This window comes from Eleutherodactylus coqui, chromosome 4, assembly GCF_035609145.1.
Source record: "Eleutherodactylus coqui strain aEleCoq1 chromosome 4, aEleCoq1.hap1, whole genome shotgun sequence".
Classification (NCBI taxonomy): Eukaryota; Metazoa; Chordata; class Amphibia; order Anura; family Eleutherodactylidae; genus Eleutherodactylus; species Eleutherodactylus coqui.
The window spans coordinates 181404163-181425094 of NC_089840.1; the positions used below are offsets into that span (position 1 = coordinate 181404163).

Below are 20932 nucleotides of genomic sequence, written 5' to 3' on the forward strand. Positions count from 1 at the left end.
ATCTATTTGTGCACGCACAAAACCACATGTCTATTAGAACCATTGTTTTCCTATGGTGTGTTCACATATCCGTGTTTTATGGGCGTGCAAATTCGTGCACATGCAAAAGATAGGACATGCATGCACCGCATAGGTCCGTGCTGCACGTAAATATTCCCTGCAGGGAGTCCCCTCATCACTGAACACCGTGACAGCACTGTCACATTGTTCAGTGAAAAGGGGACTCCCCATGGGGAGTAAAAAATCCCCTGCCACAGTGTGACAGCTGTGGCAGATGATCCCGGTATTCGCCCATTGCTTTCAATAAGTCCACTGCTGCTGCCGGCGGCCCCATTGAAGCAATGGGATACAGGCAACCCCTACAGTGATTTTCGGGATAGGGCTTTAAATATAAGCTTTTCCATGAAAATCATCCTTAGCGTGTGTAAAAAAATAAAAAATATATATACCCACCCCTCCGCCACTGTTTAAATATAAGCCCTTCCCTGAAAAACAAAGAAAAGTGTTTAAAAAGAAAATTACATTCTCACCTCCCTTCGGCTGCCGGGCTCCGCCACGTCTTCTCCTGGCTGTCCCTGGCTCTGTAGATCTGAGCTATCAGCATGCAGGGATTTAAAATCCCCGCCTGCTGGTGGCTCTGATTGTGGTTGGCTGAAGCGCTTCAGCCAATCACAATCAGAGCTACCAGCAGGCGGGGATTTTAAATCCCTGCATGCTGATAGCTCAGATCTATAGCGCCGGGGACAGCGGCAGAGGTCACCGCTGAGCCCCGGCAGCCGTCAATGGCTTTTCAGGGAAGGGGTTATGAAAAGTCATTTAAAATTGTGTCAAAAACAAACTTACTCACCTGTCGGAGCTCAGGGAGGAACTTATGGAGGGCTTTTTTTTTACACTAAAATCTTTTTTTTTCAGGGGAGGGCTTATATGTAAAGCCCTTCCCTGAAAAAGAATGCAGGGGTGTCGGTAGACCATTGTTTTTTTAATGGAGCCGCCGGCAGCAGCCACGGCTCCATTGAAAACATGTGGGGAAATTTTAATCGAGCACCCTGTGGTACCCGTCTCGAGTAACGAGTAACGAGTATCTCGAGTAGGCTAATGCTCGGACGAGCATGCTCACTCATCTCTACTTACTACGTTATAATGAATATAGGCTAACATTACAGCATCTAAACTATGAATGCAAATTATGAAAAAATAAACAATCTCCCTTTTCTTATTATTCTATTAAAGATTGTATCTTTTCCAAAAATGCTTAAAGGGGTTGTCTCGCGAAATCAAGTGGGGTTATACACTTCTGTATGGCCATATTAATGCACTTTGTAATATACATCGTGCATTAAATATGAGCCATACAGAAGTTATTCACTTACCTGCTCCGTTGCTAGCGTCCCCGTTGCCATGGTTCCGTCTAATTTCGGTGTCTTCTTGCTTTTTTAGACGCGCTTGCGCAGATCCGTCTTCTCCCTTCGGCTCCGCTCGGTAGCATCAGCGTTTTGGCTCCGCCCCCTTGTACGCGTCATCGCGTAGCTCCGCCCCATGACGTGTGCCGGTTCCAGGCTCCTGATTGGCTGGAATCGGCACGTGACGGGGGCGGAGCTACGCGATGACGCGTACAAGGGGGCGGAGCCAAAACACCGATGGTGCCAAGCCGAGCCGAAGGGAGAAGACGGATCTGCGCAAGCGCGTCTAAAAAAGCAAGAAGACACCGAAATTAGACGGAACCATGGCGACGGGGACGCTAGCAACGGAGCAGGTAAGTGAATAACTTCTGTATGGCTCATATTTAATGCACGATGTACATTACAAAGTGCATTAATATGGCCATACAGAAGTGTATAACCCCACTTGATTTCGCGAGACAACCCCTTTAAGAATGAACAGCCAAAAAAAAAAAAAAAAGAATATATGGGCAACAGACAAACATGTAAAGTTTGTTAACATAAGTAGGGAGAAAAGTAGAGCTATAGTGTCAATGGGGCCACAGATGCAGAGCTATGCAGCTGGCATTACTAACATGAGGATGTAACAGGTCCTCTATAAGAAAGCTGTGAGCTACTCATACTGGGCTCTATACTGGGGAACAACAGGTGATATTAACATGTGAGTCATGTTTTTTGTATAAAGGGTTCTTTTGAAGTGCTAGTCACTAGGTCCTCCTCTTGATAACTCGGGAATCGATGTTATATAATTAGTGGCCAGACAGCCAAGGATTTTCTTTGATATTATTGATGTGAATTCTTAATCTGCAAGAGAAGCAAATAAAGCTGGTTAAGGCCAGTTTAAATGAAAATCCTGTGCATTGGACTGAACCTCTTGCTGTGCCTGCTGCCATGACCTTGTCGATCCCAGGAGACGGGATCGCATGTGCTAATCCTGTTTACACATGGTGGAGGTACGCTGCTGCACAGTATGCTGTGGAATTTAAAGGGAAAGAAGCCTGCTTTGTTACCAACTTAGTGGAATAATAAATTGATGCAATAGAGGAGCTTGTTAAACAGATGACATAAGCCAATGTGCAACAAATATCACAGAAAAACGCCATACTTAATGATAGTTTGCTGTAAAATGCTATTTGGAGGAGGATGCACAGGTGCGAAATATTGATAGACACTCACTCCCACTCCAACCTTTCATGGGACATGGCTGCTTTTTATTACAGTTGCTCATAGATAAAGCTTCTATTTTTATGTGTAGTGCGTCAAGCAGACATACTTATGCCTATACTATCCGTACCCGCTAAATGTACCACATAAAGTACTGACACTACTGAATCCCTCAAATGTCTTAAACGCCAGATTGCATCATACAAAATAAGAAACATAGGGTATTAATTGATAATTTGTCTAAAATGCACAAGCTTGGAACCCTCGTCAAGGGTCTTCATTGTCTTGCGAATCCCCACTCTAGGGACTAATATGGAGTTTGAAAAAAAATTGGTGGCTGAATTTTTTCTGCCATAGAGACTGGTGATGGCTACAGATGAAAAGGACCCAGAATGCCTCAGCAGTAAATGCAACAGTAGTCAGGAGAAGTCATCATGGTGGTCTGTGCTTGCTAAAGAAAATAAGGAAAGACAATTCCAATCACAGAAGATCACCTGCATGGATCCCTTGACAGTCTGATGTAAACAGCAATGATTGAACCAGTTATATATTTATATATACAAGCAGAACAAGGGCTTACTGCTTAAGCAGAAATAAACCAGCTAACACAGAAAGTTGGGGTTGAAAATAAACGAGGCATGGCCCATAGGCAGAGGGTATGGGCCAAGCTTGGGAATAGCCTAGGGTCTACGATCAACTAATTCATCAGTGAACACAAACATAAAATGCAAGGAGCATGATAACAAGACACTGCCTTTTGACCCTTCTTTAGCTGCTATAATCCCCACATTGCTTCCCTAAAGTTGACACTGGTTGGCTGAGCAAACAAGCAACATACTCAAACAAGCCAATGGTTGGTGCTGGAAAGTCAGGGTAAATGTCAGAGGCAAAGGATAAAATGATAATCAGAGTCAGGTATAAAGCAGGGTCAAAACTAAGAAGACCAAAAGGTACAAAACGTCAAATGGGAAATCAGGCACATCCAAGGTCAAAATCCAGATATCAGAACATGGGCATACAGAAAATAAATAGGAACAAACACAAAACAGAGAATAAGAACAGGTATTCATGGTAAATTTTGCTAATCTAGATTCTCAAAGCACAGTCATTAACAATCCCTAAAAGAAGAAAGAATGGGAAGCATTTAAAGAGACCAGGATAGAACTTAAATACATGCTAAAAAGGAAAAAAACACATGTTTATTAAATGGAAAGAGGGGGGGATATCTAAAGAAGAATATAATGCGGTCTGCAAAAACTGTAGGGCAAGTGTCAGAATAGCTAAAGCGGATAATGAATTGAGGCTTGCAACATAGGTCAAAAGTAATAAAAAAGGATTTGGGGGGGAAAAGGCAAAAGAAAAGTCAAAGATGTTAAAGGGTGTTTACAAGATGAAAATGGTAAATTGGTTAAAAATGATGTTGAGAGGGCCAAACTTATAAATTCCAATTTTGTATCTGCTTTCTCTCAGAAAGTAGATGTAACATCAGCTGATCTTCCCTGTGCTATTGGGGGAATACAAGAATGCAGCCTATCAATAAGCAGAGAGATGGTGAGGGAACACTTAGCTAAGGCTCCTTTTACAGAAAGCAAGAAATTGTGCGAATGAGTAAATAATGACAGAGTTTGCTTGTGCAGAAACATTATGCAGGTAAATAAATCGCTGAAATTTCATTCGCTAGATTGTTTAGTCATTCACATTCACTGTACAAGTGAATGTAAACAACTGATCGATTGCCGTTTACACAAAATGAGCAAGCAATGATTTTTATGTTTGCATAAAATGAATGATGAATGATAAGTGAACGAACTATCATTAATTCTTTAAACGTTGGCCGTGTTACCTCTGCTGCTTCCTTCAGTATCCTGGGATGTCATTCATCTGGACCTGGAGACTTGAATTCATGTAAATTAGGGTCCTTTTACACTAAACTATATTGTTCAATCTTGCACGATCCAACAATTTTTTGAACAATAATTGTTCTATGTAATTTAAATGAATTCAAGTCTCAAGGTCCACATGAAGCGCTGCGGAATATGTTGGAGCTATACAAATAAAGATTATTATTATTATGAATAATTACATCCTAGGATACTGAAGGAAGCAGCAGAGGTAATTGCTGAATCACTAGCAGTAATTTTTGAAAATTCCTGGAGAACAGGAGAAGTCCCAGAAGATTGGAGAAGAGCAAATGTTGTCCCTATGGTCAAAAAAGGGAAGAAAACTACAGGCCTGCAAGCCTGACTTCTATACCGGGAAAGACCTTTGAACAAATTATTAAACAGCATGTATGCAAGTACTTGGATAAAAATGGAGTAATTACCCCCACAGCCAGCATGGGTTTGTAACAAACAGGTCATGCCAGACTAATTTCCTTCTATGACAGAATCACTGACTAGGTTGATCAGGAACATGAGGTAGATATAGTATATCGTGACTTTAGTAAAGCATTTGACAAGTATTTTTTACCATCCTTATTGAAAAAATTACCAAATATGAGATTGACAAGGCAATTGTAGGTGGAGTCATAACTGACTGAGTGCTATATATTGGGTATATGAAGGGCTCACTCACACGGGCATATGAAACATGTAGATTTGCTGCATATATTAAATCCCCTTAGCCTATATGCTTGGGGTTGAAAAATACAAGGGTAAATGGCCCCGTAGAAATCAATGGAGTTTTAGCATCCTGTATTACGTGCATGCCTAATACACAGTGACAATACATCCATGTGAGTGAGTCCTAATCGATCACAGTCTGAACATGAGATACAGTGTGATGCAGCAGCAAAAAAGGCAAACACAATTCTGGGATGTATTAAGAGAAGCATAGAGTCTAGATCACGTGAGGTAATTATCCACCTCTGCTGTTCCTTGGCCAGACCTAATCTGAAATACTGGTGAAATAAAAAAAAAACATTCACTGAAATGCCCAAAGTGCAATACCTGATAGGCTGCAAAGCAGGCACAATCGCTGCTGAGCAGGAAGTCACCACAGGCACATTCGCCACCGGCAGAATTGCTGTAGGGCAGGCGCAAATGCCATAAACGCTAAGAGAACGCAGTTAGCCAGACTATGATATGGAGGAGCTGCTTGTTCAATGCAGACTAATGTGCAGTCACCCACTCAACCCAGCCCAAATGGGGAGGAGCGACTGCAAACAAACATAGCCTGCACATGTGAACGATACCAAAGAGGCCAGCAAAGATGGATGTGGCCCACTATACAGGATATCAACTCTCACTGATATGGCAGTGGGTTGGCCTGTATCTCCAAAGTGGGCCGCACTGACTGACATCTTGGGCTCCCCCAAAATCTATAGCAAACTGCATGCAAAAAATACTGATACACACTAATAAAACGCGGGTGTTAGTACTGCATTTTGGCCAAGACGCATAAGCTGTCGGGCCAATGGCAAGGTGTCCATCAGAACCTATGCTATCTCACTATTACCTACATTAAAATCACAGAAGTGAGGAAAAAACAAAGACATTCACTGAAAAAAGCCAAAAATGCAATACCTGATGGAAGAGCTACTTGTTCAATGCAGACTAATGAGCAGTCACCCACTCAACCCAGCCCTGATTGGGGAGGAGCGACCCGCATTTTATTGTGTGTATCAGTATTTTTTTTGTGATTGTACCTGTGGTGACTGTGCCTGCTCTGTGGCCATTGTGTCTGCTTTGCATCAGGCATTGCATTCTTACATTTTTTTAGTGAATGTCATCTGAAATATTGTGTCTAATTTTAAAAAAGACATCGACAAACTGGAACAAGTTCCGAGAAGACATATGAGGATGTTGAGAAGTCCTCAAACCATGACTTATGAGGAACGGTTAAAGGATCTGGGAATGTTTAGCTAGCAAAAAAGACAGCTGAGAAGAGACTTAATAGCGGTCTAAAAATATCTGAAGGGTTGTCACAGTGCAGAGGGATCAGCCTTATTCTCTAAGAAAGACTAGAAGCAATGGGAGGATTCATTAAACTGAAAGGGAGGAGACAGATTAGATATTAGACCGTGAGGGTGATCAATGAGTGGAATAGGTTGCCACAGCAGGTGGCGAGTTCTCCTTCAATGGAAGTCTTCAAACAGAAGCTGGACAGACATCTGTCTGGGATGATTTAGTGATCCTGCATTGAGCAGGGGGTTGGACATGATGAACCTGGAGGTCCCTTACAATTCAAACCATTCTAGGATTCAAGTATTCAAGATCAGGTCAGGCTTTCAGAGTTAGGCCAAGAAGACAGACCAAAAACGACAGAGTCTACAATAACTGGCGGGGAACTGAACAGGTTCATGTAGAACGTTGAGCACACTCATTGGCTGTTAGAGAGACACACTGTTTGTTGTATTGGCAGAACATGAATGAGTGACAAGAACCTGGATACACAGTTCTTAATTAAGGGGAACTTGTCAACAGAAAATAGGAACAGGAATCAGGAATGTTCAGTTCTGCTCATTTACTGAACAAGTATCAATATTAACAGTCCAAACAGTTCTTACAATAGTGATGCAGGGAGGATTCACTGGGTATTTGGATCTCTACAGTCCCAGTTATCTGTAGGTATTAACTGTCCCAGTAACTCTCCTTCACTCTTTCCTGCCAGTCACTCACACTTCTCGCTTGTTAGCGGTTCCTTTCCCTCTCTCCAGACTCATACGGTTTCAACGTGTTTCTCTCATTGTGGGTACATTCACTCCTTTGGAGATGGAGGCTAAGGCTAGGCCCAGGCAGGGACAACGGACCACTTCTCTGACTCTTCCATGCTCCTTTCAACTCTTCTGACTGCTTACTCTGCACTCTCTCAGTGATTCTCCTTTCTCTTCCTCAATGATTCTGCTTCCTCTTCCTCAGTGATTCTGCTGCCTCTTCCTCAGTGATTCTGCAGCCTCTTCCTCAGTGATTCTGCTGCCTCTTCCTCGGTGATTCTGCTTCTGGACTTCTCATTCAACAACATAAATTGAACATACTTCACATGGTCAACAACCAATCCATGAACAGACAAAATGATACAATTTTCAGACAGTACAGAACATACCAGACATTAACCCTTTCATGCCTGCAGACATCCAATACACATAAACCTGATGCATTCCACAAACAAAATGCTGAAGCACTTCTTTCCTCCCTGTCTTCCTGTCACATACAGGACCTCTGGCATATCCAAAAACCTTTGGAATTGTGTCATCCCCAGGCATCCTGCCATGTTTAATCCAGCCAAACCGATGAAACGCGTTTTCACTTGCTGTTTTTTTATTTTGCTAAACAATAAAAAAGAAGTGCTTTCACTATCTTATATTGGACTTTAATCTTCTAGTAGCTTATAGTGTTGAACCTTCACACCAGTATTTTCCACACTCTTTTCGCTATACTCATGCCCACCTTGGTGGAGCGTCATCTGGTTGGCAGCACCTCCATCATTTGAAACACTTTGTACTCCAGAACTATTTCACCTCTCTTACTGGGTCTTGCTCCACCCTCCTTTTTCATCTTTTTTACTCACATTCCACAAACAAGACAGTGCACGAGACAAACATAGAACATTCTGGAGGGGACCCCATTAACTCTGGGCCACCATACTCACAGACGTTTAGATTCCCCACATGTGTTGTGCGTCTCTGCTGCTTCATCTTCCGGTACATGTGTTGTAAAGCAAGGTGTAGATGCCTTGGCTTCACTGGTGCACTGCACATGCGCAGAAAGGTAAAGCAGCAGAGACGCACAGCACACACGCAGAATTTCCAAACTGCAAGTACTGATGTTGGAAGGAAAGGGGGTAGCAGCTGAGGGATGAAGAGGCTGGGTTTTATCAGTAACGTCTTGACTCAAGGCTATAAGGGCATTGTCTCTTTGACTCGAGGGCGGTGCATTTTTATAATTGGAGCACTGCAATAAAAGTAAGAGTTTGACTTTTTGTCAAATTACTTAGCTCTGCTTAAAAGATACATCTTATACTGTTGTCAAGCTGATTTACATTGTGGGGCCAAGTTGTATGCCTATTTTCTCCTGACAGGTTCCCTTTAAATCGATACACATTCAAGATCAACACACAAAACTCAATAGTTCCCTGATGCTACTGTCAATGTCAAAGTGACAATGCCCAACACAAAGGACACAAAGGTACATTACAGTTTGTACTTGACAGAAACTTTATTTTGCACAGTTTCAAGAAAAGCCATCTATAAAATGTACTGCTCATTTCTCTAAAAGGTCAGGTTTAATGACTGTGTCTTATGATAAAATGCGTTTCATGCAAAATGACACACAACATGCATTTGATGCACACTTGCAAACTAATGTTATGAACTGGTACCAACTAGAACACATCATCCCAGGAAAATGTGGTGTTACATGATGTAAATGTGGTCATGGCTGTATTTGCCCCCTTTACAGCCTTATTGAGCCACATTAGTTTCCTCCTATTCTTAACCATTTTATTCCTGTAAGGTATGAACCACTCCCAGTAATTAATTAGGATATTTTTAAATGTTTCCCATTTATTGTCTGTACTCTCATGTTTAAGGACATTATCCCAATCAATAAGGTTAAGGGCATCTCTGAGCTGATCGAACTTGGCCTTCCTAAATTTTAATATTTTGTAGCTCCCTAATAAAACTCTCTTGTGAAAGAGAAGTTAAAATGTATTATATTATGGTCACTATTTCCCAGTTGCCCCCGCAACCTGCACCTCTATTATTCTGTCAGGTCTGTTGGTTAGTATTAAGTGCAAAATGGCTGTCCCTCTAGTCGGGCCCTGTACACGTTGGGTAAGGTAATTCTCTTTAGTAATCAACAGAAACTTGTTGCCTTTATGAGATCCGCAGGTTTTGGCTTCCCAATTTATATGCAAATAGTTAAAGTTCCCCTAATAATTACCTCATTGTGATTTGCTGCTTCATCTATTTACCTCAGTAATAGTTTTTCTGTGGCTTTTGTTATATTTGGTGGCCTATGGAAAACCCTCATGAGGATATTATTATTATTTTTCACTCTATCTATTTCCACCTATAAAGACTTCACATGTTCACCTTCGTCCCATATGTCTATCCGTAATGTGGGCTTTAAACAGGATTTTATATATAGACAAACCACTCCCTTTTTCCAGTTTTTACAAGCCCTTCTAAACAGGCTGTACCCTTGTAAGTTCACCGCCCAGTCTGTAACAGTCCCGTTCAGGTTCTGAGTCTTAGTATTGTAACCAATGCAGGCAGAGCATGGTCAGGGGAAGTCAGAGGTCAGCACAGCCAGAGGTAGTACACAGGTAGTTGTTGTACAAAAGAGCAGGCATGTAGCATAGTCAGGCGAAGACACAGGTTGATACACGGTAGTATCAGTTGTGGTACAAAGGAGCAGTCAGGTAGCGGAATCAGAGGAAGTCAGAGGTCAGTACATAGTATCAGTTGCAGTCCAAAGGAGCAGGCAGATACCGTAAACGGGGGAAGCTAGAGGTCAGTTCAGGGGTACTATTGGTCACAGTTTAGATGAGCAGGCAGGTAGTGGAGCTTGACTATGGGCCTAGAGCATAATAATCACACACATAGGAAGTAGCAGGGCCGGACTTTTATAGGACATCCAATCTGGGAGAATAGGGTGGAGCCAAACAGGAAAGTGGATCAGGAGCAGGAAACAAGAACAAGGTCAAGCAGCGGAGCTATCAAAAGGGCTGGATAGCTCAACAGGTAGAACAGCCACCTAGAGTACAGGAACTCCTGGGTCAAGGCATACGAAGAGAGGTGCTGTGAATGCAGCATACAGAGTGTTTGAGAGGGGCACCAAGGACATGGAACAGCGATTATGGAGTATAGGCTTCTGGAGGGCCGTAACCCCTGTGAGCAGCTGGCAGCAGGAGGCTATTTGGAAAGGACTAAAAGTAGCATGAACTGCAGAAGCGACCAATGACCATGCTAGGGGACAGTCTGGGGTCAAGTACATAGAAAGCCTGAAGAGAATTGGCTGAGAGCAGTGACGGCCACTGTTAGCAAACGTTTTCATTACCTGAGGGCTAAAGAAAACGATAAGCCATGATCTGGAAAAAGGACAAGTAGCGTGGAAGGAGTGGGGCTACAAGTTTTTTAAATGTAGAATTCCGGAGAGAACACAAGTGTAGGTGCATGACACTACTGACTGGCCCCTCATGCTCAAGGAATATTATAAATGAGAGGGCCAGATTAATTACAAAAATTACACATAAAATACAATGGTAAAAAGAGAATTAGCGAGAGAAATACTAACATATCGCCACTTATTAAAAAGAATAAACATATGCTGTAGATAGAATTAATTAGTAGTAGAATAAAGAGAATTATTTAAGCAAATCAATCAAATAAAAATTAGCTCATAATTTAAAACCTGCAACAAAAAACGAGTGCTGTGACCTCTTTTTGTGATGTCATGTTTATTTGGTACATGGCCTATGTGAAGCTTAGTTCCTTTCAAGTGAATAGGATTGAGCTGCAATAGCTGGCACCACCTCTAGAAAATGTAAGGCGCTGTGCCTGATATAAAGTGAAGAGGTTCAGCGCTCACCCAAACAGCTGATCGGGGGTGTTTTAGGAGGCAGACCCCCACTGATTTGGTATTTGATGAACTATTTTGAGGATAGATCACCAATATTTTAGTCCTGAAAAATCCCTTTAATCTGCTGAAAGTAGTATTGAAGTACTTGATATGACATACACCACAAATAGTGAGTTTGTTTGTGATGATGCTCAGGTTTTAGTGCAACTCATGATAAGTGACAATATGTGTTCACCATTATTAGTGCACAGAGGGTTAGTTATTGAACTATTATTTGTTGTAAAAGTCTTTGATGTTATAGAAAAGTTCTGTTGCGTGCCAACCGTGTTCTGTTGTATTCCAAAGTATTATTGCTTGTCAGTGTAAAAATGACCTGCAATTTATTTGGTCATATCTCTGGTATAGCTTAATGGCCAGATACCAATGGCAGACCCATGGGCCATTATTGGGCCCATGATAATCTATTAGTGCCCTGTGATCATATTGCAGTGTTGATGAAGGGAGCTTCTGAATCTATCGACACTAGTTAGTTATCTCGCTTGGATGACGAGGGTTCGTAGCGCTGATCTAGAATGACCATGACCGAGAGCATTGTTCCATTCGGTGTTGATGTCAGAGGAGGTACCATTGCCTATCTGTTGCACCCACGAGTGCTGTGGAAAACCAGGGGCCCTCCGCCATCTGGCAGGGGGTCGTCTCTCAATTTTCATAGCAATTGCTGAGGTTAGAGCACTGTGGGCCAGAACAGCTTCTGACAAGAGTGCAACATGACCAAAAAGTGCAAGTCGTCTCCTTGTTATTGTTTTTGTGATTGACTCAAGCCCCTTGCAAGCCTGTATCTCGCTGTTTCTGATGAAGTCAAACCAATGGACACGGAGAATATGGCGTTGGCATCGCATGTGAAAGGACTCCAGATGCTCAGGAGTTTGCGACAGCAAGGTCCAAGTCTCCGAGCCATACAATAATATTGGCATAATATTGGTTATGTTCTGCCTCCGCCAGAGTTTATCCAGGGACCTCATCGCCAAGGCTGCCAGTGCTATTCTCCACAGGATGTCCAGAAGCGTCCTCTTATCTGTGTGCTGAAAACTTCCGAGGTACACAAACTCACTGACAGTGTCGACTCTCTGGCCATTTACATCTAGGTCCGGAGGGATTGCGCCAGCTCCTAGATTCTGCAGCTGTTTTCTTTGCCAGGAGATGTGAAGCCCAAGACAGGACACCTGAAAATCGAACTGTTCCAATGAGTGTCTCAGATTATTAGATGTGACATCCAACAGTGCAACATCTTCGGCATAGTCCAGGTCGGTGAAGTGGTACTCCAGAAGAGTGACCCCATTACATTGGACAATACACTGAAGAATCCAGTCTATGGCCCTGCAGACGAGTGCAGAAGCCAAGACACAACCCTGTCGAACACCAGAGGAGCTCTCAAAACTAGCAAAGGTTGAACCATTGATACAGACTTTGGCGGATGTGCCCTGATGCATGTCTTTTAGTAGGTTTGGAAGGGATGTGGGGATGCCAATGCCATGCAAGGCCTTCCAGAAGGCTTCTCTGTCGACCGAGTCGAACGCCGCCTTAAGATCGACATATGCGACAAGGAGCGGTTTGTTAAATTCTCTATGTATTTCTGAGAGGAGCCTATGAGCGAGTATGGCATGCATGGTGGAGTGGCCTGCCATGAAGCCTGACTGCTGGGGTCTCTGCTTGGAGGTCAGGAGTGGTTGTACCCTTGAGAGTAGAACGTGCGCGAAGACCTTGCCGGGAACCGAGAGGAGCGTTATCGGCCTGCAGCTAATGCATGTTGACACTGCAGGTTTGTAATTGCCATTGACCATAGTAGCCAATGACTTCAACTGCTAGAATCAGAATTATGTTTACTCCCACCAAGAGCTCATTGTCACAAATATACTGTATGTCACAGAGCTTTGGGCAGTACTAGTCTTTGATGAATATATCATTAAGGGGTTAAAGTTTATTGTTTTGCTCATTTACGCAAGACAGATAGACAGATTAGTTGCAGAAATACAGGGGGTGGACATAAATATGGAAACACTGTACAAAATGTATGCGTTAAATTACATGGGATTATAAATCATATTTCAATAAGACATGTAGTGACTGATTTTAAGTGTAGGATATAGGAAGCAGATGCTGCCAGGCAAAAGTGAATATTTGCCCAAGCAACAAGGTTCCATTGGTCAGGGGTTTAAGCCACTCAGCTGCTGTTACCAGCTGGCTCCCAAAACCACCCAAAGTAGGGCAAGAGGTGAAGCGGGTAGGGGTCAAAAAGGCACCTCAGTGCTAATGACTAAAATCCCATGCGTTTCATATGTTGTTTCCATATTTTTGTCCACCCCCTGTATCTGCAACTGCAAGTTCGTTTCACACATCTGCAGCATGTGAATGCATTTTTACAGACTCCATTTAGATATATGGAACAGTTGCACTAATGTGTGAAACAACTCTGACAAGAGTGAACCTACCTTTATCATGACTTAGCAGGCTTTATAATCTCTTAATTAATGGTTCATACTCTGATTGGGCCACCATTGCTAGTGGGGTGCCACAGAGTTCAGTATTAGGCCCCATTTTGTTGAATAAATTAATCAATGACCTGATAGAAGGACTACACAGTAAAATATCAATATTTGAAGATGATATGAAATAATACAAGATAATTAATAGTTAATAATTACGAATTAAAACAGAGGACAATCTACGGCTGCAAATGGACCTAGACAAGCTGGGGGCTTGGGTGGAAAAATGGCAAATAAAGTTCAATATTGACAAATGTAAGGTTATGCACATGGACAGGAGAAACGGATGTCACCAATATACACTAAATGGGGTACTGCTAGGGAAAAGTGATATGGAAAAAGACCTTGGGGTACTAGTAGACTATAGACTTAACTGGAGTAATCAATGCCAGTTAGCTGCTGCAAAAGCAAATAAAGTCTTGGGGTGCATTAAAAGAGGTATAGGGGCGAGAGACGAGAACATTATTCTTTCACTATATAAGACACTTGTCAGGCTCCACATGGAATACTGCGTACAGTTCTGGTCACCGGTGCTCAGGAAAGACATTGCAATACTTGAGGGCGGTCAAAGAAGGGCAAATAAATTAATAAACGGAATGGGAAGACTGGAATACCCAGAGAGGCTTTCAAAACAGTTAGAGGAAAGAAGGTTTCATCAAGGGTGGGGTAAATTGGCTTCTGCCTCATGGGGGGCTTTTTGCCTTCCTCTGGATCAACATGGGGGGTCAGAAACAGGCTGAACTAGATGGACATTTGTCTTTTTTCAGACTAGCATACTATGTTGCTTAGTACAGTTGCAAGCAATTAGCAGTAAAACCCATGTGCTTCCAGTGGCCAGGATACACCATGTATTTTTGTGAGGAACGGGTACTGGGAATTTACATTGTTAAAACCACATTCACAATGCCACATTTTCTGTGTTATGTCGCTCTGGATGGTTTTATGCATAACATAAAAATCACATTGTGAAACCAACTTAAAAATATGCACACAATGAAATCCACATATTTTACATGCCATTTTGTTGGATTGTGTTGCAATTAATGAAACAATTTTTTTTTTTGACGCTGTCAATAAATGCGGCTTGGTAAAACTTCATTCACTAAATAAATTGTAATGTACTTTGTTGCAGAATCCCACTGAGATTCTGCAACCAAACGTCCACAACAAGTGTGCGATACGTGAATCCACCCTTTAATTCCTGACGAAATCAGAAGTGTTGGAGGTTCCTATTAAAGAAAAGCAGAAAAGATGACCCCCAAAAGAAGGGAATTGTACAGAATTGACAATGACTAAAAATGTAACAGGTGAATGTGTCTTCAGCCAGAGAGGTACATCTCTGACTAGCCGCAGGATATCTGGCTTCAGACTCCCTATGCACTGCTGGTACACACAAACATCCAATGCCTGGAAGAGAAAGGGGTCTTCACAAAAAAGACCTTGCAACATATGGGAAAAATCCTAATGCGATCAAAATCTCCTTTTTATCAAATGCACTCATCTCATTCTGCAGATCCTTGCCAAGATAGCCATATTGCTTCTGAAAATTCCCCCATGTGTTGCCAGCTTTAGCCGAAACAAAACACAATTATGATATAATAAAGATGAAATATAATTTGTCCCTTACTGTTTAAAATGCTATCTGTATGTGATACCTGATTTCATACATTATTCTCTGTAGTATTATGCCAATTAGAATCTAATACTTGACAGCATGCTGGGCTTAAGTCCAAAAGAGCCATAGACCATAATGTAGATGGGTTAACATCAATTAGAGTTATTGGCAGCTTGGGCTGTAGTGACCTTCTCTCCCGTCGTCACTATGGTAATTAAATAGACTGGTGACTTGTTTTTAATTGCAGTAAAGCACCTTTTGATTGAATTAATGGTTGTTGTGTGTGCCACCTAGACATACAGATACTGGAAAACGTAATAAAACTAATATAGCGTAGAGTCTTTTAGCATAGCAGAAATTCACTTGTCACACTACTTTACAGATAAAGAACTTTTCCTGCGATCATGAAGTGAATCATACTTAGAAATGGTCTGCAATAACTAGACCACAAAACAAACAAGTAACATTCAATTGGATGGGTTTATCCACAAAACAATCAAGAAGTTTCTCCGGTGTTCACGCTGGCATTACAACGTGCTTTACTTAAAATTAAATTATAAACATTTTGGGATTGTAAACGATCAGAGTTGTGGCATTCATTAAAACTTTTATATAGGCTTAACTTTTTCGTATAGTACTTTCTGAATGGCATTGCAAGGGCTCGTGCATAGTAGTACATTACGGCTCTGCACAATCTTGTATGGAGACGTAATTCTATGGGGCCTTAATGCTCTTTGTGTCAATATTTACACAGGCATATGTGGCATACTCTATCGGATGTATGAATTTCTGAAGGGCAGTAAAAACATTAAGCAAATCTTATCAATACATTTAATGACAATGCTTCCATCATTAGATATATTATTAAAAGGAAATTATAGAATTTGGGGCTGTAATATTTATAGAATACAATCAGCACAGATTCACATGTCCATATTATAGCTCTATTCTACAGAGAGCAATAATAAACCGCAATACCTAATTATTCCTATTATTTTGTATTTCCATTAAAATGTGACAAAAGAAAACTGGCATGCTGTGCTGAACTCAACACTGTGTATAGTATGTTCACATTCAACATGTATGCTTCTATGGGAGAATGTCTCCATATATGCAGAGTCTGAATAGCAGTGCACAGAGGCTCCATACTTCAAGTATGACATCATGACATCATGATGGAGACAGGAAAGGAATATTCAGGTAAATAGGAAAAAAATATATATAATTAATTATCCTAAATGTCTTAATAAACCATTTACTTGTTAAATAACTACAATATTTCAGTGTGGGTGGTAATAGGGCATTACATGTACTATTTATTTGCAGTAGCTCCTGCATTTTTCCTGATGCATAAGTTATATAAATGTACAGTTTCTGTGCGGCACAGAAGGCATTCAATGCTTTCTTTGAAATCAGATTACAAACTGCTCAGAAGTTAATCCTTTGGCCACAGGAAGTGGCAGCACAAATCGAATGAGGAGAATAATAAATAGCAAACAAGCAATAACTGCACACTGAAAAAATGAGGTAGAATGATAAAGGATAGGTGTACGGTCGCATGACACCGGGGTGACATACCTTGATTTAGATCCATCGCCAAGTGAGTGGAAAGTGCAGCTGCACTGAGATGGACAGGACAAGCAAAAGAAAGGAAGACTTCCAAACACCAGGCAACCAAAGATGACCAAAGAGACACACATGGTGAACTAACCATGAGTAGCACCTTTGGGAACCTGGATATATTCGCAGGCTGCACCTGGTCACATCTTGTTAAGTGTCTTCCACTTCCAGCCGCAGACGGATGCTTTAGCTGCAGCTCAGTCCATCAGATAAAATAGGATAGGGGATTAGTGAGGGGACTTGGTTATTTTCCTGTCGCTGCCTATTGCTTCCTGGAATGTCATAGGAAAGCGTCTATCTTAAGCTGCTACGAAAGAAAGTCACAGTGCTATGTGATTACAATGATGAAATATCTATATAAAATGTCTATTAGAAATGTCATTTTAGGGACGTTATCAGCTTATATTTTATCTGCTCTTTTTTCAAACGCCATATACAAATGTAAATAACTCTGTTTTAATAATGAGAACATCAATTGCATCAGGGTCCAGATTAACAGAGAATTGGACTGGTTTGTCTTCTAGAGAATCAACAAAAAGGAGCATGTTAAAGCATCATTCATTTGTTTTTGTTTTACCTTAATTATTATGTATCTTTGCAAGATGACGCAATACAAAATATCTTTTAAAAAAAAAACATACATTCCTTCTGATATCCTTATCCCAAACCCTGAGTGTTTATCCTAATCGTAGCAAAGGAGAGTTAGCCCTCATTCACATGGCCGGGTACGATTCTGCATGCGGGATCCTGCAGCAGAAACTGACCGGGTGCCCAGGTGCCTATCTGTATCTGTGCTGCGGATGTGCTGGCCAGCACGCCGGGCACATGCAAAGTATAAATTGTGCCAAGCACATGCACAGTACAGATTGTGCCATGCTGCGGATGGGCCGCGGATTGTTCAGCTTCTGTTGACTTCAATGGAAGCCATCCACTTGAAATCCGTGCTCAAAGAGAGAATGCTGCGATTTTCCATCTGGGAGGAAAATCGCAGCATGCTCTTGATTTCCGCCCGTGGACATGGAAAAGCGATTTTTAATGGCATGTCTATGAATAGTATTTGCTGCGGAATCCGGAGGTAGACGCCCGCTCCAGATTCCGCAATGCAAATGCGCTCATATGCATTAGGCCTTAGGATAGCAGATAACTTCAATTCCAGCCATGTAACCCTTAGATGCAATGGTCAATGCTGACCACAGCATTTCAGTGGTTTACAGAAGAAGAGGGATCACTTTGTAAATAAGTGGGTTGATATACATGCCGTCATGTAACACGCCTGCTTATAAAAGTGTGACAACAAAGAAAAAAAAGCCAGTTCCTTAAAAATACTTCTTTTATTCCAAAAAGTCCATAAAATTACAAATGATAGGTATTGTGTAACACTATGTCTACACTGAGCGTAGACATGGTGTTACACGGTAACTACCTTATGTAGTTTTATGAACTTTTTGGAATAAAAGAAGTGTTTTTAACAAGACGGCTCTTCTCCTTTGTTGTTACTATTTAAGCTGCTTGACTCAATGTTCAGCCTGAGCACCTGAAAACCATCAAACTAAACCAGGGTAAATATTACCTACTAACCAGATGAAAATAACATTGTGTTATGTATTTTGAAATGTTTAAAAGTGTGAACTAATTGTTACTATTTGTTATATTGTGGACTACCAATGTCCTATTAATGTCTGGAGGGAACATAATGGGTCTCTACTAGGTTAAGTTCTCAGCGGGACACCAGCTGAAAGTGCCAAGAACAAAGCAGCTGTTTGCATATACAAAACAGCTGTATTGCTCTCTGAGCTACTTAGCGTTATGCAAAGATGATCACTCGAAACTGTCACTCAAACTGTCGTTTGAGCTAATTTTGAGCGATCATCGTTCCATGTCAATGGGCCTTTACTCATATTTTTCCCCCTCTCATCAACATTACACTAGGATTAATTGGATACTCATTAACACTGTCACCCTTCATAATTTGTTCTACGCTCATCATGTGCATTGTTCATAGTCAGATCATGAATTAGTCTTTGCAGAGTTTATTTTGTAGATCACCATACTATCCCATTTCGGTGGGGGCTAAACGAATCCTGACTCACTACTCAACAGCATATTTCTGAGGACCTTTCTACTTATTTCAGAGAGAATTTGGAGAGACTCCACATAAAATGAAACACCTCCTTTTGTAAGGACATTAAATCTCGAATGGGAACAGGAATAGGAAGGGTGCAAAAGAGTGTGGAAGTATAATCATTTTCAAAGCATTAATCCTTCCTATTCCGGGAAAGACGTGGGTAATTTCAAGTATGAAAATCTCTCAAATTGAAACACTGAAGATATAGTTGAGTGCTTTGAAGATGTGTGGAGGCCGTGGTTGTCCTCTCCTCATGCCCCAGATGTAAGGTTATTATATGTCTCCATAATATAAATTCTATTGAGATGCTCCTACTCCTGTATAATGGAATTTCTTTGCTATGTTATTCTGTTATTCTGCCATTTCAGTCTTGCTTTAAGTCTTGCTTAAAGTTCAATGAACCGTTATACAAACACGAACTAACATTGACATGAAATAATGTACATAGTAAGTTTAAAAGAAATCTGAAAAATAAACTGAAAACTTGTGGCCAAAAAAAATTACATACAGACCATGTAATATAAACCTATGTGTTGTTGTCAGTTGTTTAGTAGTTCACGACCCTCGGCGACCCTAAAGGTGAGCTCCCTCCATGTTTTTCGGTTTTGCACTGCTTCTTTCAGTTGTGTGATATCCATGCCAGTATCAGCTTTGACAGTATCGGCCATCATGTCCTTTGGCGGTCAGGTCTTCTTTTGCCACTGATCTGTCCAAGCATTAGAGATTTTTCAAGCGACTCATTACGTGGCTAAAATACGTGAGCCTGAGTCCGGTTATGTTGTCCTCCAGTGATATATCGGGTCTTATACGATTCAGGATTTCTCTGTTTATTACTCTCACCATCCAGGGCACATGCAGCTGCTTTTGCCAGCACCACAGCTCAAATGCATCAATCCTCCTACTATCAGCCTTTTTCCAGCTTTCACATTCATATATGGCTATGGGGAAAATAATGGTTTATACTATCCTGCATTTAGTTGCTGTGTCGATATCCCTACTTTTCCAGATTTTGTCCATGTTTAGCATTGCACTTCGCTCCAATGCTATAATACATTTTATCTCTGGAATACATTCTCCAGCCTGCTCAATTTTTGAACCAAAGAAGATGAAGTTTCCATGTATTCTACAGCCTCCTTGTAGCCTTTAAATTCAGGTAGAGGCCCATTTTTTCACTTTCAGTTTTAATCTTACATATCAGCTGCTTCAGCCCAGCTTCTGTTTCTGCAAGCAGAGTTGTGTCATCCACATAACAGAGATTGTTGATGTTTCTTCCACCTAGTTTCACCCTGATTTCAAATTCTTCTATGTCCATTTTATCTTTTATTGGTAGAGGGATAAAGACAGATCTTTTTCAGTCCTGTGGCCATTGTGTTGATACCCATATTGCCTGGTACAGTGCCGTGATGGTGTTCACTGGTACTGGCAGCAATAGATCTGCCGGTATGTTATCTATGCCTGGCGCTTTATTTTTGGCTAATTGTTTTATTGCCATAACCACTTCTGACTCCATAATGGAGGGCTCCAAATGCACAGGCTCCACCTCACGCAATGGTCCAGGCATTTACCTGCACCTCTGTGTATTCCCTCCACCTATCCTTGATACTCTGTTGGCCATTCAGTTTATTTTCATTTTTGCTTTTGATTTTGCTGTTGCATGCCATAAAAAAGGTTTTCGGTTTTGGCTCACAAAATACTGAGGAAAAATACGCCCGTGTGAATAAGCCCTTATTATGTAAAAAAAATTATAAAAAAGCAAGTACCGTATATACCGGCGTATAAGGCGACGGGGCGTATAAGACGACCCCCCAACTTTCACCTTATACGCCGGTATTCAGTGGAGAAAAAAAAAAAAATTTTATTACTCACCTCCCCCGGCGTCCTGTCGCGCTCCGGCAGGATGTCGC

At 41.4% G+C, this 20932-nt stretch overlaps 1 protein-coding gene across 1 annotated transcript in view; it reads right to left on the minus strand.

Moving 5' to 3' along the window:
• Window positions 1-16983, minus strand: part of LRIT1 (leucine rich repeat, Ig-like and transmembrane domains 1) — a 54676-nt gene extending 37693 nt beyond the window's left edge. The window contains exon 1 of the mRNA XM_066598734.1: window positions 16862-16983. Coding sequence (XP_066454831.1) covers window positions 16862-16983 — 122 coding nt within the window. The remainder of the gene's footprint in view (window positions 1-16861) is intronic.
• Window positions 16984-20932: the final 3949 nt, after the last annotated feature.